Raw genomic sequence first — 25,804 nt, 5'->3', positions numbered from 1 at the left:
TGTCTAGAGCATTCAAGGCCAGACTGGCGAAGCTGCAGTGCAGGATCATGTTCAGAGCAAATCAACAGTATTGTCATAAAATGCTGGTTTTCCAGCTTTTTCTTATAGAAAATAAACATGGCAGGAGCTTTAAAACAAGCCTTTTTGACCTTTTATCAGGTTTCTACACTTCCTACTGTCACAGCTGAAGGACAGGTGTAGTCACAGCGCTGCCGCAGGGTTGGAGGACAGGTGACTGGGAGGAAGGTGGAGCGCTTATAGAAAGAGAGAGAGGCCTACCGAGCATCGTGGCATCCACAGCTCCTCCGGGGCAGAACTCGATCATGATCTGGGGAATGAAGAGGAGGGGAGGAGGGGGGAGGTTAAACTTGACCCAGCTTAATGAGTACACAGCTGTAATCTCCCTTTTCAGGGATTTATGTGTAGCAACAGGAGGAAGACATCACACTTCATCAGCAGCACATGCACCAGTTATGCAACTAACACTATCAAACAAGTTTGCGGTAATTTGCAACACCTGAAAGTAAAATGAGCTTAAGTTAATAAGTAACACACACACAACACTCCACAAGTGACAGAGACCACAAAAGGTAACAACAACAACAACAACAAACTGGCAACATTCCCAGTCACCAGCATTCACACTATTGTGTCACCTGCCAAAGAAAAGAAGGAGAGGAGATGAGATGACTCTTCGCTGCTGACTGTGAGAGCGAAGCGCCGCTAATATTTTCTTAAAATATGTGGAATATATTCCCGTAACACCAGCAGAGTTTGACATGCAATTGCTTTGAAAAACTGTGATTTTATCCTGACAGCAAATTATCCTTTTTCACAGAAGCTACTTAGAATACAGAGTGGAGACAAACTGAGTTCCACCTGTTTGAGGTTTCATTGTCTTTAGTGGAAGCTGTTAAAAGTGTTTCAGGCTGTGGCATTTATATTCTTTCATACACACACACTGAAAAAACAAACGCTTTCCCCAACCATCTGCTGAGTACCCGGTGAACCCAGGGGGGAATCAAGGTGAGTTTTTACATTTGCTGCACTTGGACGAAGAGAGGAAAGAGATAAATTCCTTCATGGTTTTTAATGCAGCCAAGCAGCTGAGTCCTCAGTGTGGGCTGCACAGACAGACAGACAGCTAATGTTTTATGTCATCGCTCCCACTGCCATGCATCACTCAAACACCCTTTGACATCTTTGGTGAAAGCACTGGAATACACACACTTTGCAAAGCGAACAGCTGGATTCTAGTCTCGCAGAGGCAGACCTGACTCTGACTTTAATCATTTCTGTAAACCGCTCACAACCATCTTGGGCAGTGCTAAACCCCTGCATGCAGCGACGGTGCCCTTGCAAAACAGCGTAGGGGGAACTTGTTTAAGTGGCACACTTGCAACATTAAAATCCCTGCAAAAGAAGAGGCAGCAGCTGCTAGCTTCTTCACGTTCATACTGTTAGCAACCAGGTCACACACAGACAGCGGAAGGTGAAGAGAATGTCAACCGGAGCCGCCGACCAATGGCAGGCTACTTCCTGTGAGTCTCACTAGCTGGAGTCAGACTGAAGTGTGTGATAAACTGCCCGGCTGTGACTACACACACTTCCTGAGACACACTGCCAAATGTATAATACCACTTAGGCAGTGAAGCAAAAACAGAGAGAGACACACGGAAGAGAAAAAACAACGGTTCTGGGAACACACTGCCTAAATGGTGAATTGTTGGCCAATAGCAACTTCCAACAATTACCTTTCATTTCCTCTCCTTAGATAGTCAGACATACACACACACGACTGTCAGAAAACCTCACTCAAGTGGGACCAAACAAAATAAAGACACCACGGGATTTCATGAGAATCCTGCGAGTCCAAGCGGTCCCAGATCAGCCCGAGGTGCTGCGCAGCATACCCGCCGAGCGACGTCATTCTTCTTTCAATGACCGAGTCCCGCCTGCTGTGACGAGACCGTCAAAGCCTCAACCTGGGACTGGACAGGGTGCGGAGTTTCAGTCCAGACAAAAGGTGGAAACACACCACGCGCAGATGAACTATGCAGAGCTCCAGTCACACGCAGAGGCATGAAGACACACGTACACTTTGAGGAAGATGAGGAATCTTGGCGCGCAGCTCCAAGTGAGACAATGTTCCTTTGTGACGTTTAGATTGACAAAGGCCTTTAGTTCAGGGCTTTGTCAAGTGTCATCAAGGATGTTTCACTTTGTTCTGGTCTCTTTAACATCTTACCTGTCCTCTTAAATGAAGGTCCACTGATTCAAACTTTTATATCTCCTTAAACATCTGCACACATTTGTCTGTCACGTTAAAGATTTGAGTCTAAATGAGCAAAAATCAAAGTTACGGATATAAACAGTATAAAATTTGAACACTAAAACTCTGCTAATCTGATTTCTAGGATGTTGTTTGTGTGCAGTTTCAGATTCTGGCTGGCCTTTAAAATTAACATTTGGATGTCAGATTCTTGCAGAAATACTCAATTTGTGACATATCGGAAGATGAAACGATTGTTAGAATGTGTTTCAACTGTATCTCCACGCAGTGCTGACTTAATGCTGATTAATGATGAGGGACGTTTCCACATTTTGGACCAAACCACTTCCTTATTCCTGCTCACCGCTAACCACACATTCATTATATTTATTTCTCTTCTGTTCAACACAAAAGAGAAACCCCTTCCAATTAATCAAACGAGCCACTCCTCAGGGGTAACACACCAAACTGCCTCCCGAGCGACTGGCCTGTGCTTCCATCAGCGCCTCTGCTGCCAGACCTCCGGATGACATGTTGCGCTGCGGTGAAGAATGTGCCCCGACTGGTCAAGCTACATGCAAAACATACCCGCTATGGGCTGAACACACATGCAGACACAAGCTTTCTCTATCACGCACACACAGGCACACTTATTTATGTCCACATAAAAGAGAGCAGAACAAGGATGCCAACGCTGGCGGAGTACATTCACAGGATCCTGAAGTGCTAAACATGCAGCACTTCTCAGGGGTATAAGTAGCAGCATCTTGGCCAAATTGACCAAACAGTCAGTGTATCACATGCCACCTGTTTGGAGAAGCCAGCATTTCAGTTTTAACAGGAAATAAGAGAGCTATCTATCTAAATAATGTCTCTTTTTGAGCACCTCTTTTATCCTTTTAAGACAAGATAAACCAAATTGGACGCAGCCTACAAAATCCACAAAGCTTTAAAACAAATGGAGCAGGCCTCGCTGACGTCACAGTGTTCCTGTACTTTCACAGTGATTTCCCACCTCACTTTGTCAGGAGTCGAAAGGCCATTTGCCTGCTTAGAAACTGCATAAAACCTGAACCACAGACGCACTGTTACACCGTGTCACTCTCCGAACTGACTAATGCTTCAGCGATGCGTGTATCTGAGGTGGCGCCAACAAAAGGCACAACATACTGACGCCTATCGATTCCCTTTCCAGTGTCATCAAAGACCTCCTAGCAACCACATGATGGTGACCTCACTGCATGCAAATAATGGCGACTGCATAACAACCAGACAATCTAAAAATATAAAACGTCGAAGCAACATGACTTCACAGCAGGGGCCGAATCTTCTTGTCCTTCTTTGCCAAACTACAGCCTCTGGGTACAAAATGCACAAACACAGAAATTCCATATTCATAGGAATAAGGAAAACTCCGTGACCTGTTGCTTGCTCTGTAAGATCGCACTGTATTTAACGCATTGAACCAAAATATCTCATCTTAAATCTAGAAACAGTATATTCTTAATTTTGGTCTAGAAAAGCTGCAGCTGTTAATACTCTATAGTTATGGTGGAGGTGATATACAGGTCTATTAATCAGAACATGCAATAAGTCAAGAAAAGGGCAGTTTTGAGGGTGGAGGAGGCGTAAGGAAACAAGTTCCACTGATGCTGCTGGCAGCGGTTGATGAGATCCCTCAAAAAAGGTGCATCAGCTTCTGTAACCTCCACCAGGCTCTGAAGGAATGATTGGAACCAACCCTTTAAACAGCCAGGCTTAAGCAGGCTGTTTAACGTCTTTCTTTTTCCTTTTCCTCCTCCCTTCTTTCCCTCCGTTCGCTCTCCTCGGCGTGCCGATGTCAGCAGTCCCGTCCCCATGTTAAAGGCCCTCTTTTTCTCACGCTGTGGGCCTGGCTGCCCCGCTGTAGCCTCAAGACCAGATTGTTCCTGGAAGCGAACAAACAGCCCTTCTCTCACTGTCTCTCTTTCTTTCTTCCTCTATCCCTCTCTTGCTCTGTAGAGAGCAGAACGGGTGGGTCGGCACTGGAATGCATCACCTCACCCCTGCCCAGTCCACCCAACCGGAGGTTACTGAGGCCTGACCGCCAACCACCGGGCTAATTGTTGAGATCCTGAGGCCGAGGCTGGTGCGCACACTCAAAGCAATGAGGTGCAGAGCTTGTTCACTGTTGTATATAATTATTCTACTGCCGGTCGGATGCTCGTATGTCCATTTTGGCTGTGAGTTTCTATACTAACCCAGAAAAAGATGGCTGCTCTTAAAATAGAGGCTGAACAAGAGACTGAGAGTAAATATGTGTAAGATCTGAAAGAGGAGAATACATTAGTGTCTGAACACTGCTTGGTAGTGAGACAGTAAAGTGAAAGCTGACAGTCTGAAGACACACACACACACACACACACACACACACACACACACACACACACACACACACACACACACACGCAGGAAGCATGTGGTTTGAATGCAGCAGGAGGAGACGTTTGTATATGAGACTTCTCATCACAAACTAACACTGTCACAGTCCAGCTTTGACTGATGGGAGCGTTCACCTTCCACGCTCAGGAATTCCAGCTATGGTCAACCATGACTGACTGCTCTGATGTGGCAAAGCTGTGCGTGTGTGTGTGTGGGGGGGGTCATAACCAGGGATGGAAAGCTGGGTGGCAGTCTTTAGTACTGAGATTTGGACTCTGGTTCTAAAATACTGTGCACCACACAAATGGAACAACCTGCAGAAACTCTTTAAACTAGACAAGCTGATCCCTTTTAATCAGTGTAAACCTCTTTTCATTGACACAGAGCTGTGTGAATGTGTCTAGAGTTTACTGGTGGTGGCGGGGTCCGCCGTTCCTGTGCAGGATTCACATTCTTTAGGCAAACACCAACACTAGCATTCATGTAGTCCAGCATAATTTCATCTCATTGAAAAACAGCCTTACTGTTTCCTGTTTGTTTCTGCTTATGCAAACTGAACATCCTACTCCTACTTCATATTTAAAGTGCTCAACAGGTGAGATGTGAGGTAACCTGCTGTGCCACGTCAGACTGCTCTGTGCTCAGCGTGAAATCAGATCATGGCTGCTAAATACTGTTGACCAACTTTTTTAATTTTTTTTATCAAACCAATGCGACTTTGTTTGGCTGAGCTGTAAACAGATACACCAGTTGCTCTACTGTTGCATCTTTGTCACAGCAGCTGCTCAGCGAGTGTTTACTGTAGTATTAAATTGCACTTGCTGTTACCACAGTAACCACGGGTGTTGCCAAATCAGCCAGGACTGAAATCTGAAGTATTTCAACTGAACAATGCGCTTAACAATTACCAATTGTTCAGATAATTGATGGCAGAAAGGCCACTGGAAAACAAAAGACAATGAATGTGTCTCATTCACTCATTCTTAAGCACATTTCTGTGTAAAAATACACTTGAGATAAATCCAAACTTTAAATCTTAAGTTTGTAATAACATAACAAGTAGAGAGGTTAAAAAAAATAAATAAATTACTAACACAACTATCTTTAGTCTTAAAGCTGCCTTGTAATTCCTCAGATATTCAAGGTCGTGCCCCCACATGAGGTCACTATTATTTTCCTTGGCCAGACAGACTGAGAGATTACAGAGGGAGGTGAAAAGTTTACACTTGACCCAGTGAGCCAGAGTGGAGAGGAAAAATAACTGGAGAGCAGGAAACACCAAACTGAAACTGATCCTCGCTCTTGCAGTAACATCAGGATGAGGACTGGGGCATTTCTGATGCATTATGTCACCCTGGGGGGGTTTGTGTCATCCCCATTTAGGCAATCCACTCTTCTTCTCTTTATTTTTCAACAGGGTTTTCATATGTGGGAGAAATTTACTCTGGATGAGATACTGTTGCAATGAAATAACAACATCCCATGAGCCTGCCAACATTAGACGGTTAAAAGGTGTGTTTTTCCACTTCCCCGCAGATTTGTGTGTTGTGGCTCTGTTTGGAAAGGCTGCAAAGAAAACTGGGCGGACGGACGCAGAAACTCCTCGACGCAGTGAAAACAATACATCTTGTGAGGAAGGTAACAGCGTGGACAGAAGATTAGGTCCTGTAGGTACATTATGATCACGGTGATCCCATGCAGCAGCAGCTTACTGTCTGTCAGTTCATTTAAATAAAATGTGTGAGCTTTGCACAAAACCTGGGTGGATCATTTCCACCTTTGCTTCTTCACTGCTACAATGTGCAAACACACAAAACAGAAAGAGAGACGGGCTGTCAAGTCTGTGGTTTACACTTATAGCTGGTTGTCTTGACCAGATGCCTGTGTCACCTACCCACAGTTTGTTGTCATGGTAAAATGCATCAAGCAGCTTGACAATGTAGCGGTGATCACATTTAGCCAGGATGTCAATCTCGACCATGTAGTCCTCCAGCTCCTCTTCACATTTTGTCTCGATCTGCTTGGCGGCAGCCAGAGCTCCCGTCTCTTTGTTCCTGACCTGAAAAACAGAGACATAGAGGAATATTAAATTCAGCACGGATGAGTAACGGCAGGCCTCAATCCTACAAACTCGACAGTTTCACTTCTCCAGAGAGAGCGTGTTTCAACCACTCAAACTGCCACAGAAAATATTAACAATGGGGGAGATACAGGGTGTGGCTGCGCGATGTTAAGAGGGTGTAAAGAAACACACTGTTGCTGTATGCCAGAAGAAACAGAGTAAATGAAACTATTAAAAAATACAGACATCCAATACTAAGACTCTACCAGTTTTCCTCAAAGATGGGTTTTCTGTGCTTCCATGTGCCTATCACTCTGCCAGCCGGACTCTCCTGACTTAGCTGTAGCCAAAGAGAATCCAAAACGTCAAAAAAAAAAACACGGGCCAGCAATTAAAATGTTGACTAACTAACATTTAGGGACAAAACAGGAAACTCCACACCCTCCTTGAGCAACTGGGGGAAAGGAGGAACCACAAAAACCATCGAGTGTCCGTATGGCTAAACTAAGACAGACGCATGGACGTAGAATTCCTAGAATTTCTGAGTAACAAAGGGAAGTGAATGTAAACATGAGCAGATTGTTCAGGGCCTTTCTGGAAGGCATCAAAACAAGCGAACCGTAGGGTGACTCAGGGTGAAGCACAAGGCGCCCGACACATGATGTTCAGCCTTCGCTAAGAGACAGAATGTTGTGAATGTTGACTGATGGGATTCTGTGGGTAAACGCGGCATTAATGTGCGCCTGCAGACAGAACCACAAGTTCAGCGCTGCAAGAGCCGAGCACGAGGCCAGGTTTAAAATAGAGCTGAAAACAAGAGGTGAACGCTGGCGATCCACGCTGCACCTTTGGCAAGAACCTCCAATGCTAATTTTTCAGACAATTACACAGTTGCACCTCTCCGGAGGCGATCCCACTGTGCACATGTGTATTTACATCCACCCACTGACCTGCAGAACACGGCAGACTAAACAGCCTGGTGGGGTCTGATGCCTCCACGCTTTACAGGGGCTGTGGGAAAACATCTGAATAAACAGAGCAGGCTCACAGCAAAACACACTCTCAAACTCATCTCACTTTGCTGTGACTGTGTGTGTGTGTGTGTGTGTGTGTGTGTGTGTGTGTGTGTGAGTTTGTGTTTGTCAAACACAGCTCCAGAGAAGCCATGGTGCCCCCACCAGACTAACCCACAGTGTGAGTCAACAGGACGTCTCCTCCCGCCATCAAACCATCAATCAGTTCGTTAACAAGCCGAGACATCAGACACTTTCACTTCTCTGCTAACATCTCAGCTCCTCGCTACTCGCCCCCCTCCTGCACCAAACACAACGACAGCCTCAACAAACTCACCACCTTTGGCCTGATTTCCAGTTGAAGACCTACACCTGTGTGCACCACACACACAACACCAGACTACAGCTCCACCTTTGATAGTTTCATCTGGTCCCTTATCGTCCCGCTGCAGAGGAAGAGGCAGAGTGACACATGCAATTACACAAACCCACACAGACACAACACACACACAGTCATCTGCAGTTTGACTGTAGCAAAGCAAAGCTAACAGGACATTAGCAAAATCTGTCAACTCCTCTTATTCTCTTAAAAAAAAAACACAACACCGACTTCAGCACTGCACTTGTGTAACGCTGCCAAACTCATGACAGACAGTTTTAAAAAGGAGAAGAATCAAAACAAACTGATTGGATTCATTCTTCGTGTTACCCACAATGCAGCTCGACCGCCGACAGTTCAGTCAGAAATGTGATGCTAGTAGCGGCTAATGCAGCCTCAAGCCGCCAGCCTGAGGCAGAGATGAGGAGTGGGCTCTCTAACTCCACACATCCAGATTTGTTCACTTTCAAACTTCTAGTCTTCACCGCCAGCTGACACTAACTCAAGTGACATCACTCGAGGCGATTCATTGGACTTCATGCATCTCCCCCCAGGAGCCACAAAAAGGCAATGTTAGCTGTATCTAGTCTCTGTTTATCTCTCTACTAAACAAATGTCCTCCTCGGCGCAACAAGGGCATTCTCACACGCACACACACACACACACACACACACACACACACACACACACACACACCTCTACATCTCAGTGGGAACAAGGCTGAGGAATGCACCTCTGGCCTTCAGATGGTTGAGGGAGCAGACAAAGAAGGTGGACTGAGAGAACTGAGCCTCGTGCATTAATGTGGTGCAGTGCTGCACGAGGGTCCTCAAGTATAGTACGCAAACATGCGTGTGCACCTCACCAACTGTACACGCCGCACAGAGAGGAAATTACACCGAAACGCCTCATTGTGTCTCACATGGGACCCCTGACTTCCCTCAAGCTAGTGTGACATCAACGCACAGGCGTGTGTAGATGTTTGAGATGAGGAAATAATTGCAGGAGGAGGCATCATCCTTTCACACTCTTTAATCTCAGCAACCTTCAAAGACCAGCAGCTGCCTCTCCCATCAAACACAAATTCCTGTCTGACTGACTGACATCTTCACTTGATTTACAGTCGGTTCTGTCAGACTGGTGACATTTAAGGTTAATTCCTTTTCAGAAACTTTCTACCATTGCTGTTACTACATATAATACATACCGTTCATGTACTGATTGCATCTCAACTTCGCGGATACAATATGTAACAAGTTCTGCACAACTTAAGAACGCTGGACACACAAATGCATTGTGAAAAATATATATGCATTCTTGTCTGACTTTGAAACCTGGAATCAATGATGCATCTTCACAATGTCTTTCAGCAGTTGTAGGAGTTGTAAAATTTAGCGTTTTTTGAATATATATACTTCATATATTAACACTGCATGGGGGGGATGATGCATTTTCTGTGCTTTTAACATTAACATTTGCTTTTTGGAGCAAATTTTCCAAAAACAACTGTTAGTCCCACACAAACCATCGAAGTAACACTGGAATTACACTTTGCAGAAGACACTTGTAAACATGCCTGCAAACCTGAGGGGTGTTATTGGTAACTGCAGGTCACAAAGGAACCAACACACACCTTCAGACTGTCAACAACATGCTGCTCGGACCTGCTAGTCAAGCAAGTTGATTGGTTGAAACTCCAGTCTGGAATAAATGATGCAAACATACATATAGTGTAATTATAAAGAAAGACCTCAGAGGGACCCCAGGGCAGATTCGCCCACATGCAGCCCAGAGAGGCATAATTCAAGGTTTAAGGAGACAACACGAATTGTTACCAGTTGGCCCAGGAGGCATCTCCATCATACTCAATTTGTTTACAAATGTCAAAATAAAGCGACGAGTAGACAAAAGAAAAAAGCACAGAGATGCCAAATGTCAGAGGGAAACCTCTGTGAATTATTACATAATAACAGTTCACCGCCACAGGACTGAGGAACACAGTCAACTGCATACTGCAGCTCCTGCAGCCACACCGAGGGAAAACACCGCTTCACTGACTCCTCACCGCCTCAAACTCTCCTCCAGAGCAGAGCAACAGTCTTGGGCTTTGTTTGGGACTGGTTTCCATGGAGATCAGATGGACTCGTTTCTGCTAAATCTCGCAGCTCGTCTCATTAGACCTCTGCCCGGCCGTTTTCCTGGTCACCGGCGGCTTGGCTTTCATGTAGGCTAAGTGCAAATGGATTATCACGAGGACCCAACAGGGCAGAAATCTTGCTCTTCTATGGTTTGAACAAATGGCCAAAAAGGACCAAAATATTCATGTCTTATTAGACCACATGTACTCTGAGACACAGACCAGCGGACGCACCGACTTCCACCTAAATGCCAAAATACTTTCCTCTATCCTATCTAAATGAACACAATGGGAACACAAATGCAGATCACACAGTAGTGCTAGTGCTGCTTCACCCCTCCCAAAATCCCCTGAGGACACAACTACACACAACAGATTGTACAAAACTAACAGTGGGAGTCCAGCAGTGATTCGTATCGTTCATTTCACTGCAAACTGGACGGAAAAGTTACAGAAACAAAAAGGAGAGATGTGCACCTCCACCCTTACAAGTGATTAATTGGTTTGAGCAATTGAATTGAAACTGAACATCTTTGGGTTGTGGACCCAACAGGACATTTGAGGACATCATCTTGGGCTTTTATAGGCCAAACAACTAATTGATCAATTAAGAAAATAATCGCTAGTCACAGCCAGAATCCATTTCCCATTTTCTCTATTTTCATGATACTTTTCTCTCAGTCGTCCTCCGGTTCTACTCCTCCATCTCCTGAAGTATGATCTAACTTTTCTAACATCCTGCATCTTGTTTTTCCTGTTCTTAAATCCTCTTACTGTAGCGTATGTGCAGCACACCTCTCCACCCTCCTCCCTCATGATTCACTGTCTGCCACATTCTCCAGCTTTTGTCTCCCTCACAAAATGTGTCTGTCATCCCTGCCTGTATATCTCCCCCCATCTGTCCCGTATATTTATCCATCTGTTTTCACCAACACTGTGTCCGAAGGCCACAATGCATGACCGAGAGGCACGCCGGCTGCTGCTCGAGAGGAGCTTCAGAAAAGGCGAAGCTGTAAACGCAGATGTTACAGCCCCACGTGTTGGTATACAAAGACACTGTACTGCATGTACTCGTAGGCTAAGTAAACACATGCATAAAAGCACACACTCCCGGCCTGGTGTGTGTGTGTGTATCAGTTAACATTCAGGCACGGTCTTTTCAAAATGAATCAAGCTGGGAATAATAACGTTTAATACTGTGCCTGTGTTGACGAAGGTATTAATGATTACTGTGGGCGTGTTTGCTTAAAAGCACAGCGCTGGCCCACACTCAAAATGGAAATGAAGCCCACGGTGAGTTACAAGCGTGAAAATAACCTAAAAAGCAATAACTCCCACCATCAACTCCTTCACATTTTTTTACAGCACAATTAAGAGCCTTTGTCCATTTAGACTACTGGCTGAAAAGAATGAGGAATAATTAATCACAGTGTCAGAGGCCCAGATGGTCCCCCTGTAACCGACGACACAGAGAACCTTCCCTGAGGTCAATCACCTCCAGGCTGAATGAACATACCACATGTTGACGTGAATTTTCAGCGTGTATTCTGTGTTACAGTCTTTACTAACACAACACACACACGGCTCCCTCCAGGGGAATGTGTGTGTTAGACCTTTGCCCCTTCATAAACCTGTAACCCAGCCCTCCTCTGAAGGCACCCCACCATGTGTCTGTGAACAGGAATGTGGTTCTCAGCTCCTACATAATGACGGCAGCTAATAAAAGCTCACCTCTGACAGCGGACGCCTGTGGAGGTGATGATCTCTCATTCAGACCAACAAGGCCCACGAGCAAAGCGTGATAAACAGCCACATGTAGGCTAATGATTTGTTTTGGAGCAGAAGTTGGACAAAGACAAGAAGCTGTCCAATTACAGTCGTGTCAGGGAAGAAACTTTCAGAGTAAATCTTTGTCAAGTTTCAGGACCCCAGGGCAAAATTTCCCCTGGGAATGGAGGGGCATGCTGCCTTCACTTTCACAGTTTGGTTGATTCATTCATAATAAAAAAAGACTTAAATTTGAAAAAAAAAATATTCAATTTCTCATCTGTGTCACCTTCAGTTATTACCTTGCACTCAAGAACTAGAGAGTAGCTTTTTTGCCCTGGATTTTGCCTCTCAGGCAAAGCACACGCTGCTCTACCTTCTTGGCAGCTCGTGATGAAGACTGCAGAGATGGAAAATTAAGAAAATTATATTTATATGACTTACACTAGTCTGAAACCAAACCTACACACTTGCTAATACCAACACTTCTTGATTAGAAGATCACCATGTTTTTCTACAGCAAGGCCCATTCACTTCTATGCATTTATGCAAAAAACACAAATGTAACAGTGTAAAATGTATCATAAAAAGTCCTTTTTCCCATGTAAACTTTAACACCAGGGTAGCAAAGCACGCATTCATGCCTGTGGGCGCGTTGTTAAACATGGATGTGATAATATTTTTATGGAGAGGTTGTGAGAAGCAGCCTTGACTGCAGTCACTATTTATTCTGTTCACGGACAGGCCTGATCTGGGGTCTGTTTTTGATGCTTAGGGTTGCAACTGTCAGTTATTAAAATGATCTTGATTCACTGAATATCTACTGTGCATGAAAGTGACTAAAATACTGTTTCAAGGCTGCAAAGCAGGGACTTGCTTTATCATCACTAACCCCAGCCTTGAAGAGACAAAGTAATGCGTGTATCTGTTTTCCAGAAAATGCCAATATTTTAAAATGCTGATGACTCTGGCAGACGAAAGGCACTCACATTTAAGTTTGCCACATTTTCTTCTATCAGCTGTCTTACAGAACCTGCTGACTGCATGAAAGCAGGATTTTATGAACTCACGTAATCCAACTGGGCGTGTTCAAACTAAAAACACCCCCGGATGGAGCAATGACTCTTTTCAGGATGTGAAAGTTTTGATCAACATTGCAAAATGTTCCACATTCAAAACCTTGAAGTCATCAAAGGCAGGAGCACAAAGCAGGTCAGTGAGGCAGGAAATCACGTTATGCCACAGAGAGCCTTCAATCATTCATACTCACTCAAGCCTCGAACAACATCTCAAAAGCATGAATCTCATGACGGATGAGCTGCACTTCCTGAATGCAGCATACAGGACGACACAGAAGTAACAACAGATTGGAGGGTTTACAAGCTCACAGCTAGAGCGTGCTGCTCAAACCAAGCTCAGACGGGTGTTGCAACTATTTAGAGGAACCCTATCTAGAACTGATCTGAAATAACTTGAATGGCACAATTGCACATTGTTACTTCAGTGCTAAATTCAAAAGGACACCCAAGAAAGAAAAGTGAAACAAAAATGCCAAGACAGACAACACTTCATACTTTACTGCACATCCAAGTCTCTGAGAGCAAGCAAAGGTATGTGGGGACAAGTGCGACATTCTGCTTTAGTGGGAATGGACTCCACGAGACTAAAAATTAGCGTCATAAATTCTCATGAAAGTCCTCGACCTCCAGCTTGTCACTGATCCATAACTGCCAGCAGTTAAAGGATGTACTGAAGAGGCTTTTCTGTAAGTGGCAGTAACAGTGTCATCAAGAAGGACGAAGGGGACTCCCAGCGTGCTGAGCCGACACCCACCCAGCAGGGCTCTTATCAGTCGCCGTGGGCCCAGCTGGTCCCTGAGATTAGACCCCGAGTTCCCAACTAGCGTCTCAGTGAAGGCACTTCAACACACGTCTTTGTGGCACTGCCATAATCTAAATTAAGACGATAGCATTTCACACGCAACCCTTGTGGTTTTTCTGCACAAAGAGGATGTTGCAACCTGTGACCCCCCCCTCCCCCCTCCCCCCTCGCTGATGACACCCAGTGTGTTTCTCTTTCACTTAACTGAAGAGGATAATCATGTTTGAAGTGATTTTTCCATAAGCCTTTCACTTGCGTTCCACCATCTGTCATTGCAAGTCAGACCAGCACAATGCATGTCCTATTTTGTGCCATTAAGCAACACAGTTGTCCTTCAACATCTGTCCCGGCAGCGTCTTCACAGGCCCAATAACCCAGACCTGTTCTGGAATTACACATTATTCAAACCTAATGTGCATAAATTAACTTTCAAAAAACAAATACTGGAGCCAAAATGGATTACGGATTTCCAAAAAGGCCCCAGGGACAATTCTGTCCTTTCCTTGGCTGAAGGACAATCAGACCCGTTAGGCCCAACCTGATTATACCCAACAGTACTGAATGAATTAACTCTGTTAAAAAGAGAAAGAGAAACCCACACTGTATCTTAAGTGTGTGCTCACTTGCAAAACACACTTTTGTTGTCATCTTTTCACATGCCACTCACAGTTCACACTCTTTGACTCCAATAAGTCCAAACCCAAAAGAAATTGTGCTCATTAAAGTGTTTTCCCATTTTTGACATGAGCCACATTGTTCAAGTGAAATTGTACTTGAACACATCTCTATTAAAAGTACTACAATACTTATAAGTGACAGGGCTAAATCCAGAGTTTAAGTCCAGCTCAGCACACCGGCTGGGATAAGATGCATTGCGGTTTTCATGGCGCAGTGAGACTCTGACGGAGTGTAACCTCACAGCCTGCGCGTGCCCATGGAAACGTTTCACCAGCGGCAGCAGGGCAATGCACTCAGCAGCACGTGGCCCGTTAATTAGCGAGGGGAGCCATACAACTCCTCTTCTTCATGCTTCAGTTGCGGCTGCACACCTTCACGCACACGCTCTTTCCAACAAGTGCAAGCATGCGTCGGCAGACTGCACAGAAAACAAAGAACACAACCTATGACACAATGGGTGGACAGGAAGTGAGACATTCTGCTGTCATTTAAGCAGAGAGGCTTAAGTGGTTATGGTGAGAATGAAGCCCCGACAGAGAGAGAGACACAGACATCCTATTGTGCTATTTTGTTATTTTAGGTCTGCATAAAATGGAGCAACTTTTCGAGGAGGATGTTAAGAACTTACAACAGGGCATCAAACATGGGACAGTTAAATCAAACAGCGATTTGAATCTAAAAATAGCACCAACTGCACTTCAAAAAAACACTGATTATATGGTCAGTCTCTCACACGTTCACTTAAAGACAAACTCCAGCAGGTTATAGTAAAGTTTGAAAAGATGTTAGACCATTTGTTGATCCATGACAAGAGTGCTAAATGTGTTCCTTTAACTGGGTCCAAGGGTAAAGCTGTTACTCTAAGTCCTGGCCTGAACCAATCAGAGTGTACCAGGATGTAGCAAAAACTGGTAACAACTCATTGTTAAAAACACAGTCTTCACGTCTCCATGTCTAACTGCTGTATGACACCGTCGCGCTGATGGCGGACAGTGATACTGTGACGCAGTGACACAGAAAACCTGAGAATGTCAACAGCAGTTTGTTTGTGCACACGTGTCTCCTTCAGCGTGGCTCTGACAGCATGAACCTGCAAATGAACACTCTGCGTCGGCTCTGTCTATTTTGTCAAATTGTGTGCTTAAGCTGCCTGGTTAAACACATCTGTAGGTTGGTTCTTTTTTTATACACAAGTGAACAGAATATCAACCGTGAATTACACTTCATGACCTTCTCATCTGAATTCTTTGTGAGTTAATTAAAAAATGCATAAAACTTTAAATCACTTTAACCTTTCATGCAAATTAACGTGTTAGAAGTCTATGCAATATTTTACTAAGAAAGAAAAGGACAAAAATCAAAAGGTTACAAACACAAATCTGGTCTTGGGCCAGAAAAGAAAAGCACAGTCGCACCTGCAGGTAATTGCATTTCATGAGATTCTTCTTTCAAAGTGTTCCTGCGACACACACCCACCCACCCACACACACAAGCTTGATTTGTCCTCAACAGTCGCCTTAAGGAACAAAGTGAGTTGTTATTCTCCCAGCGGTGACATTAACCTTTCGAGAGTCAGTTTGACAGGAGCACTCTGTACTCTGAACCAACGCGGCGCGATCACACAGGTCTGCGCTCGATCTCAAAGACAGATGTTGGAAACAAAAAGGAGCTGCCTGTGCAGCGCCGCTTGCCACGCACACACGGCAAGAGCTCATCTTCTTATGAGGAGACGATCAGTAAGCTCCTCTTCTGCCTGTCACACATTCAAAACCGGCTTTTTCTATTTGACTCTTGCCTCCAAGAGTCTGAAAAACAGCTGATTGAACTTGTGACAGAGATATGGGGTCTCCTCCCCCTCACGCCTGCTCTATCAAACACTTTAACAACGGAAAACATGTGCAATTTGCCACTTGAGGCCTTTCACTCCCACAGACGAGCTGATTATTCTGAGGTTCGGGAGCTGCGAGAGGAAGCTGTCCCCTGACGGAGTCCCACCACTTCCTCTCTTGGCTGTCGTCTGCTCCCTCTCTGCCTGACAGATGCAGGTGTGGAGCTGTCCTCCTCCGGCCCTCTCAAGGAGAGGAAACAGAAGCCAACTAAGAGGTTTGACATTTGTATATGAAAGACATAGTTGGGAGGCATAACATTTCAGAAAGCTTGCCAGTTATTCAAGTGGGGCGATGTTCAACACACCGATAAGCCAGAAATCAACGGAGCCTTTTGGTTCGGCTTCAGTTTGAACAACTCTGGAGCTGAAATTTGAGCGTCTGCATCTGCACTGTAAAAACAATTCCTGTATTTACCATAAGCGACGTCTAAGAGGCGTCTTTAAACTTAAAGCACTTTGTGTTCAGCCAGTCGAAGCAAAATGAAAGCACTGCTTGTTTATACTGCGTTGTTTTCTCTGTGTTGTCCACAGGACGTCTCACATGCTCGCTCTGCTCAAAAGATACATTATAGGAGGACAACGTATGCAATGTTTGATTCAGACCTGTGGCTACATAAGCAAGGCTGAACTGATGAACTTTCAAAACCTCGCCCTCCTATGTCTACACTCGCTTCATTGCTCCACTGCGTGTATACAGTCCTGTGCTGCAAAAGCAAAATACCTAAATAAGGTGGAGTCCTCTAAAAAGACTACATTTTCTGTTTGGTGCAGCCCTCTGGTAAGGCATCACTTCTTCCACTGAGGCCCCCGATGTGTCAAAGACTTTCACTGTGCTCTGCTGGGCAGTGCAGACACAGAGCGCCTGTGCCATGCTTCTCGGAGGTGACCGACCAGCGAACAGATCCAGATTAAATAACTCCTCTGAGCCAAAAGTGCTGCTGAGGTTTGAGAGGAAAGGACAGAACTAATGAAGAGGGCTTTCATTGTCACTGCGGCTGCTTCACACTGGGTTGGAGGAGTCGGGTGGGTGACTGAGGACTCCTCTACACCTCCTGTACTGCAGATGTTTGCAGCAAATGAGATTTGGGTCGTCTCTTTTGCACGCGCTTCAGTAAAACTATGACTTAAAACTGCAGCACGTTACTCCAGGAGGACACCAACATAAGAACAGTTAATGATTATTCCAAAGTTTCATCCTCTGGTTGTGTTGCAAAACACTTCCGTGGTACCCAGAGCTACAGTGTGTGACTACCTGAGTTTGATTTACAGGGGAACTCTGGAACAGCGACATAGCTGAGATATTAGTCACAATCCCAACAATGGTGGGATGGTGAAGCGTCCGCAGGTGATCAGAAGCGATTCACACCTCAATTACAGGCTTAATTCCAAGAAAAGAGGGATATATGAGGTGTGTTCATCACAATAGAGAGACTATAACTTACAATGGAAGTGGATGACTTTTAGCTTATAATTGGCAATATTTCATCATGGTGTGGCGCAGACAAGCTGATAATCTTTATGGGAGAACGTAAGAGTGACTGGACATGGGAGGAGATGACAGGGCTGCGTTTAAACCTTTACACTGTCCAAAAAGTGTTAGTGAACTTGGCAACAGGTGCGCAAATTACCAGAAAAAAAGTGTGAGAGGATTAGGAAGTTGTTCACTTCACTAGTACGACTGCTTTGCAGGTGCCTCGATACTTTGAAATCTTACCTTGTAGACTTTTCCAAACGCGCCGTCGCCCAGCTCGCCAAGTATTTCCCATATGTCGTTCGGATTGATGTCTCGATGGACGTGCTCGTACTGCTTGACCTTCTTCTTGATTTCAAGAGTGGGCAGACGGAGTATTTTGCTGAATCTAGCCAGTGCCATTATTTACAACGCAACGACATTCAAGGAAAGAAAAACGCCAGGTATCAGAAGGCTCTACGCGGAGAGCATTACGCACGCGAAACCCGTGAAAAAATAAAAACTTATCTACCGATGTACCTATCCTCACTGTCTGCTTCTTCAAGAAAAGAAAAAGAAATCAGCTCTGATTCAAAGAAGTTATTCTACTCCGTCCATCTCAGCTCTGAAGGCTCTGCGCTCGTAATCCCATTCACAAACCGCGGTGAGTGCCGGACGCGCGGTGACCACCTGCCGCTGGAAACACGATGGAGTAGCCTCCTGCCTTCCTGTCTGTCAGGGCAACTTGTTGCTTCACACTGCTCGAAAACGCCCCACCTTGTTACTCAACAACCCTCCCGCTGCCGTCATGGAAATGTAGTTTCTTTGACAGAGCGCGTCGTCGTCAGTGTGGCGCTGATGAGGTAAAGAGGACTTCATGTCCGGGTTGGCGCTGGGCGGGTCCTCTGACAGCTCCAACAGCTGTGCCATCAGCAACGCCGCTCAACTTCTGCTGTGACACTAATTTACACCCAGCTGCATCACCACCATGTCTGATATTATTGATCCTAGCTTTGTTTGGGTTTTTTTTTTTTTTTAGAGAAAGACTCAGCCTTTTGGCGAGAGTTCATCAATGAAAATCCTAAATGTGTCGATCAGTAGTTTTAAAATCATGCTGTGGTTTCTATTCTCCTACACGCTGGCTCGGCTCTCTTGCTCCTCACCTGTACAGGCGGTGCTGTGGCGCCCTCTAGTGGCGCCTTCAGCTCGGTGAGCCAGGAGTCAGAGGAGCAGCTGCAGAGGATGAAGATATTAGTGGAGCTGAAATGATTATCGATCAACAAAGAATCAACTGACACTTATCTGGAGGACTGAACTATCAAACATTAATGCCAAACAAGTTCTTCTATCAGCTTCTCACATTTGCTGCTTTTATGTTGGATATTAGGCTCTTTGTAAGACATTTTTCATTATTTTATAGAATAAACATTGAATTAATGAATCAATAACATAGTAGATGACGCAATTATGAATTCATTTTGCAGCCCTATGAGATCACAAGGCTGCTGTCTGTGTGTTTGAATTGTGCCTGCTGGCTCTACACTACATGCAGTTGCTCGTCTTTAGGCTGATCCACTGCTCTCTGGGCAAATGACTGTTGTCCTTAAAATGAAACTCAAGTCTCATTAACGCTGATCTACATTTAAACACAATGCTGACGTTGATGGAGGATGTACCCACCGACAGCTCTGAGATATTTGTCAGTGAACGTCAGGTGACGTCTTCCTTCATAATGCATAAATCATCTCACAGTGAAACTCACTGACCTTCATTCACTTTGTCGTTGAGTCATTTTCACTCTCAGTTCTAAGGAAAGATTAGCCGAACAGTTAACTGCTGAATTGGCGATTATGGACAGGAAGCTTGGTGGCAGTGGGGTGGTGTCATGCTTTGCTTTGCTTTGAGCTGGAAAACATAATTTGTCATGTTGTGTTGATGATGTCTTGTCTATATTTTCTGGAAATACTGAAGTACACGTATCTTAAAATTGTACTTAAACACAGTACTTGAGTAAATGCACTTTTCACCATAAACGCTCCCTTATATCACTTCGCATTCTTGATACTTTGCGAAAGAGATCCTAAAGATCCAAAGTCCAGCTGCCCCAGATTCAACCATCCTTGGATCACCTTGACCTGGATGACTGAGAATCTTCAGACATTGTGAAAGAGAGATTTCATCACATCTCTTCCTGTAAATCCCTACAGAACAGATGCAAGTGCATACAAGCCCACAGAGGTTCACAGAAATCTCTTCACACTAATGACGTCACCATTATATATGTGTGTGTGTACGCTTTGTACAGTTCCTATGACTACGAGAGCATACTACAAAATATATACCAGATAGATAGATAGACCATGATTTCATATATTTGACATGAATGGACATTTTCTGCTTTACTGGCAGAGGGAGAGAGAGAGGGAGATGACAGTCGACAAGGAACCAAGCCCACAGTCCAACACATGGAGCCACCAATAAGCCTTTGACTCATCATTTGTTTAATGAGAATTTATGTTTGATAAATCAGATTCATTGGAAACCCCATTACAGTTAGAAAACAGATGGTCAAAGTCCATTTTTTAGGAACAAAACCAGTTACCGTAGCTTTAAAATCAACATCAGTCTTGTGTCTTTGAATCATTTTGCTGACTCTTGAAAAAAAGCACATAGAGGACGAGCATTGGTGTGTCTTCACTCTCCAGCGTTTCGGCGCTCCAACGCAGCACAGTCGTGGATCGTGAACACCAAGTCCTGCAAAAAAAAGACAGGTGAAATAGACGTCTTTTAGTAAATGTGCAAATGATTGAGATCCTTATTCAGGATCTCTTCATGCACCAACAAAATCCACTGGAACATAATCACCTGTATGACATGTGCATACTCGCACTCCACTTACTCTATTTCCAGTCTATAATTAGAGCTCAGCCTTTCCCTGTTATTGAAGCTGAACTCAGATGACCGTAGTGAAAGTGAATTAACTGTCACCTTTTGTGGAGACATCGTGGCCTGGTCTGCAGCAAACCAGGCCCACATGTGTCTGCCTTCGCTGTTCAGGTGAGCAGGATCAAACATCCACAGAGTACGGAACGTTTTTCATAATCTGCATCATAAACCCCGTTTAATCCCGTGAAATGACCCACTGAGAGATCCATTAAGCGGCAGTCAGTCAGAATGCATCTCATCAGTGTTAGTCTGTTTTCCCTTTTCTGTTTCATGCTGGGCTGCGGCGGCTCAGACGACGTACAGCAGATAGTTCTTTTATTTATCAAAGACTCCATTATGGAAAGTCTGTGTATAGTAGCCTTAATCAAACTCAGTGCTGGATTACAGCTGTATTCTACTTGACAATCAACAATGTAGCTCAAGTATTTCGGACTGAAAACAACCTGGAATGATTTAAGAAAGTAGGTTTCAGGGTAATGCCTTTGTCATAATAACTATCACTCAGTGGGTGTGTTTACATGAGCACAGGTATCCTGATTATAATCAGGCTTTTAGGGTATCCAAAAACACATTATCCTGGTTCACGAAACCTGGATAAGATCACATCCTGGTTAGAGAGAGCTGGAAATGCTACCTGGAGAAACCAGGACACTGTGGCATGAAAGCATCTCATGCAGGTTTCTCAACATTATTTGTTGATCAGATATCAAGAGACAAGTGCAGACATGTGACCAGAAACCTGGACACTGTTAGGACCATGTAAACAGGGATATGAATAAACTGTAAAGACCTCCAGATGGAACAACACAACTTCTACTAACATTTCTCCTGCAACCTCCCTGCAACAAAGGTTCAACCCTGCACTCTACCTGTAACATCTTCATGGCACAAATAGAGACATCTTTATGGTTCTACAGCAGTAGTATTGATTGTGTTGTGCTTATTTCGACCATCTGTCTTGTCTTACCCCGTGACATTTCTCTGACATGATGATGAAGAGCTGTCTCAGAGTGACACCCAGCTTCCTCACTTCTCTGGTGTAAGCGCAGCGGCGCTGTCGCAGGCCCTCCACCAGGGAGATGTAGGTCGTCATTTTGTGCATCACGCAAGAATTCTGACGGCATGAGTAGCAATTAGTGTCCCTGTGTGCCGTTATGATTTACAGCTGAGGCGTTCGGTCAAAGCACCACAGATGTCAGTGTAGAAAGGTTTGGGACGGCCAGATAACTCACAACAGTGTGGAGGAAGGAATTTGAAAGGAAGGCAAGGAATGGCAATTTCATTTGTTTGGCACATTTCGAACACCAGGACATTTCAATCTGCTTTACAGGGCAATAAAAATACAGCAAATGGGAGAAATGTGCAATTCAAGAAGTGCAAAAATACAAGCAAGCACAAGAGGTACACAATTTAATAGTAAGCTAGCGCTGTTTAAATCAAGTGAGAATAAAAGATAAAAGAATGCAGCAAATACTCCGCATTTAAATGCACAATTAATTTAAACAAAAAACAAACTAACTAAAAAGTCATACTTACATGGACATCAAGGTAGAGATCTGGCATGTTTGCCATGCAGAAACTCTGGATGGGGAAAAAAACCCAATATGAGACAAGAAGTTCAAAACTGGCAGAATAATCTAATACACTTTAAATACCCACATACTAAAATTAGCCCACATTTAGCCTGCTGTGTTTTTATTTGATGGAATTAAACTAAATTGATGCATTCATGCACATCTGTAAAAGACAGAATAACTATTACTTCCATTAGTATAATGATATATAACATTCAAAAATAGATCCAAAACACAATTTAAGAGTCAATTGTAATCCATGCAGAGCAGAAATGTAGAGGAGTGACAACACTGACTTACAGTTTCATGGTCCCTCTTCAAATCTGCAGCCCACTGCGTGAGCTCTCTGGCCATGATCAGCACCTTGGTGTAGCATGTTGGTGGGTAGAAAGGGTAGCTCAGCGCCAGCGGCACCAAGGACCAAACAAGCAACAAGTGGTTAAAGATCGCCATGATTCACCGACACCTCTGCACATACAGAACCTTTGTTTGTTTGTGTCACACACGCAGCCACGTATGCATGCTGACAGTTTTTAACACACCCCTCTGTTTACTCCAAAGTCATTATGCAACTGCAGAGGAATGACCGGTGACAGCCCAGCGTGTCAGATAAGACAGCACTGATGTCTACGGAAGAATCAAAACAGGCCTGGGAGGCGTTAATGCTGAGGAGCCATAAATCAGTCATTTTCAGGAATAGTCAGATCTTTTCCTTAAGTGAAAGCTGTAATACCACAATGTAGAAATACCTGTTGAGTCAAGTTTCACTTAAGTACCTTGTCTTTGAACTGTAGTACAGTAGAATTGCAGCAGAAAATGGAAATACTCAAGTTGGGTTCAAATGCTTGATATCTTATGCATCAACTGCATGATGGCTTACAAAGCATGACAGTGACTTCAGCTTCACCGTCCCAAGATCCCAACTCAATACATGCAGAAGCACCTTTGGAATGAAACTGATCCATGCTTTTACTGTTTTGTTTTTCTTTTCCTCTGCACATGTAGCTGGATCCTTTGTAATGCACACACAGACTGTCCTGAGGCCAACAAGAGAGCAGATAATTTAAATGTTTGACCCGAAGGAACCACAGAAGGTATGTGGACCTTTACTGCACTGGGGCAGGTGTGCTGCTACAGTGTATGGTTATTACTTCAACGTATGACTACCAGAGAATTTAATATGTTGATATATGAACATTACATTTCTTCCGTTTATCTTCATTTTACCAAGAAGCTAAAACACTGAGCATTTAAGCAAGTATCATTATGTGTGTAAAACAATCTCAATCGAAAAACCACATAAACTTCCTGCACTAAGTTAAGCGTCAGGTGTGAAACATGTCTGTTGAAATGTGTACAGCTCCAATAGAAAAGCTTAATTACCTGTACTGATGAAGCATGTTTGTATTGGGATAACTGCTGATTATTGCCTGTTAGACTGATCAAGACCTTTACTGTAACTTCTGTTCCCATAAGACTCCTGCTGTCTTCTTTATCCACCAGATGGGGCTAATTTCACAGACTTAAACTTGAAGACTCACAGTCAGTGTCTTAAAGCGTCATGTTGAAGTGCTCCAAACAGTTTTCATTCATTAAAATAAATCTGTATCTAACATAACCAGTCCTTATATACGACTGATTCTCTTTACAGGCACAAACACGTCCACACTTCCAAAAGTAGGACAACCCTGGCACATGTCGAGGCCTCCCGCGTGTCAAGTAGCTTTACTCCGTCTCTGTCCAGGTGTGATATGACACCGTCATCACTCATCTCATCTAAAAGAGCAGTGCACTTCCTGGTGCTGCCAAACGCCCAACAGGACATTGTCCTACTTTTGAGGGATGCTCGTCACCTCTCATGGCGTGTGTTGAGAGTTGGGGGTCCGTCTCCTCCCTCTGTATGAAGATGGATGGCCCACACTGAGCGTGTCTTGGCATGACGGAGAGGCATAAAAAGGAGGAAAATGTGCTGTGTGCGCCGTAAGCATATCTCTGCTCCCACAGTCCCACCACTCAGCCATCCTTCTCTCGACCTTGGCCTGCTCAATTAACAGGGGACACAAGTAACCGCGCCGTCCTCATAATGGACGGATGTGTCTTACAGTTAGTACTTAATGGCCAGAGAACTTCATGTATAAAGAGAGCTTGTACTGCAGAAACCTGCCCAAAAAACAGCAAACTCCACTGCAGCAAACACAAATTCTAGTTTTCACTTCAGGTTTTCACTCACTTCTATATGTGGGTTGTCCAGAACAGCCACGATCCTCTAATGCAAGCCTGTGGGGGTTACGTGCCTTGCTCAACAGGACCCCAAACAGAAAGAGTAGTGATCGGGGTAAGTGAGGAAAATGCAAGTCATTCAGGAGAAGGAGAAGATTCTGGAGAAGTCACCTTCTACTGATGTATTTTTTCAGCTATTCCAGAAATTTAGGCCACAAACCGCTTTGAAAATGTGTCATTATGTACGGCAGTAATCTAAGATTTCAGATTTGCTACATTACATTATCTGTGGTATGCTATTTTAATAAAAGTGCATGATGTGATCAAGACCTTTATGAGACGATATGTAAATTTAGGCAACATTCACTGTATGTCTGTGCTCACAGGCTGCTCAAATGAAAAAGGCCTATATGTTTCAGTACACATTTTACTATGTAAGAATATTATACTGATGCCAAAGGAAATTTATAAAATAAAGTACAATAAAGTCAGTATAGACTCTGAGTGGAACACCAGAGAGACGTTAGTGTCCATTATGCCGCCTGTATAATGATTATTTCCATATAACTTTAAAGGCTGTTATGAGGACAGCAGGCTCAGCTCATCCATAAAGAGACTGTCCCTCACCTGGGGACCACCAGGATGAAACAGCATTGTCGACAATCTGCCTTGCTGTAGTGCCTTTAAGCAAGGTAACTAGACAGAATGAGCTCTGGGGGGCGCTGTTCTGAAGCTGACCATGACCTCTGACTCCATGCACTCATGAACAAAGTAATATAAATAGTGTTTTTTATTATTATTATTGTTATTATTATTATCATTATTATTATTTAGACAGCTAATGTGATTGGTCATTGGGTTATTATTCTTCGTTTTAGGGTCTAACCTAAAAGCAACTGGCTAAAGCTGCTGTAGTGACTCTGCAGTGCTGAACTGACTTTACAGTGAACTTGGAGCTGTGACAGGCGCAATAGTCTCTGATATTCCTAAAATATCTTCAAGATTTTAAGGCGTGATCTATTTGGTATCTCTCTGAAAATGCATCAGGAGATACAACTTTTATTTTTTCCGAGTGATGAGTGAGTGTTAACGGCAGGGAAAGCCCATAGCTACAGC

General features: G+C 44.1%; 3 protein-coding genes across 6 annotated transcripts in view; 1 reads left to right on the top strand and 2 right to left on the bottom strand.

The window, feature by feature from the left end:
- Positions 1–8,146, top strand: part of sh3pxd2b (SH3 and PX domains 2B) — a 67,303-nt gene extending 59,157 nt beyond the window's left edge. For 2 of the 4 annotated variants that reach the window (XM_076750317.1, XM_076750320.1), the window contains 2 exons: positions 6,230–6,339; positions 7,914–8,146. In XM_076750317.1, coding sequence (XP_076606432.1) covers positions 6,230–6,339; positions 7,914–8,039 — 236 coding nt within the window. In that variant the 3' untranslated portion in view covers positions 8,040–8,146. Of the gene's footprint in view, positions 1–4,273; positions 4,424–6,229; positions 6,447–7,913 lie in introns of those variants that run through there. The other 2 variants (XM_076750324.1, XM_076750321.1) reach the window with 2 other exon arrangements.
- The window catches only part of stk10 (serine/threonine kinase 10), a 40,747-nt gene extending 22,062 nt beyond the window's left edge, over positions 1–18,685 (bottom strand). The window contains exons 1-3 of the mRNA XM_076750316.1: positions 18,213–18,685; positions 6,588–6,752; positions 280–328 (exon numbers count right to left, since the gene is read on the bottom strand). Of these exons, the coding sequence (XP_076606431.1) occupies positions 280–328; positions 6,588–6,752; positions 18,213–18,371 (373 nt within the window). The 5' untranslated portion in view covers positions 18,372–18,685. The remainder of the gene's footprint in view (positions 1–279; positions 329–6,587; positions 6,753–18,212) is intronic.
- A 1,957-nt stretch (positions 18,686–20,642) lies between these two features.
- Positions 20,643–22,921, bottom strand: cytl1 (cytokine like 1). The gene is made up of 4 exons (XM_076750978.1): positions 22,769–22,921; positions 22,431–22,475; positions 21,862–22,008; positions 20,643–20,702 (listed from the first exon to the last, which is right to left on the bottom strand). The coding sequence occupies exons 1-4, from the start codon at positions 22,919–22,921 to the stop codon at positions 20,643–20,645; spliced, it is 405 nt and encodes a 134-aa protein (XP_076607093.1).
- Between the last annotated feature and the right edge of the window lie 2,883 nt (positions 22,922–25,804).

Source organism: Chaetodon auriga, chromosome 15 (assembly GCF_051107435.1).
Source record: "Chaetodon auriga isolate fChaAug3 chromosome 15, fChaAug3.hap1, whole genome shotgun sequence".
Classification (NCBI taxonomy): domain Eukaryota; kingdom Metazoa; phylum Chordata; class Actinopteri; order Chaetodontiformes; family Chaetodontidae; genus Chaetodon; species Chaetodon auriga.
Note: the sequence above shows the minus strand (reverse complement) of the source record. Positions and strands in the feature narration are given on the sequence as shown.

Bases quoted from the DNA above. Each gene is read 5' to 3' on its own strand.
- cytl1 (XM_076750978.1), bottom strand. From the start codon at position 22,921: ATGGCGATCTTTAACCACTTGTTGCTTGTTTGGTCCTTGGTGCCGCTG. The intron at 22,476-22,768 runs GTAAGTCAGTGT...TTCCCCATCCAG, and splicing joins TGAAGAGGGACCATGAAACT to AGTTTCTGCATGGCAAACAT. The intron at 20,703-21,861 runs GTAAGACAAGAC...TTTTTTTTGCAG, and splicing joins TGTCAGAGAAATGTCACGGG to GACTTGGTGTTCACGATCCA.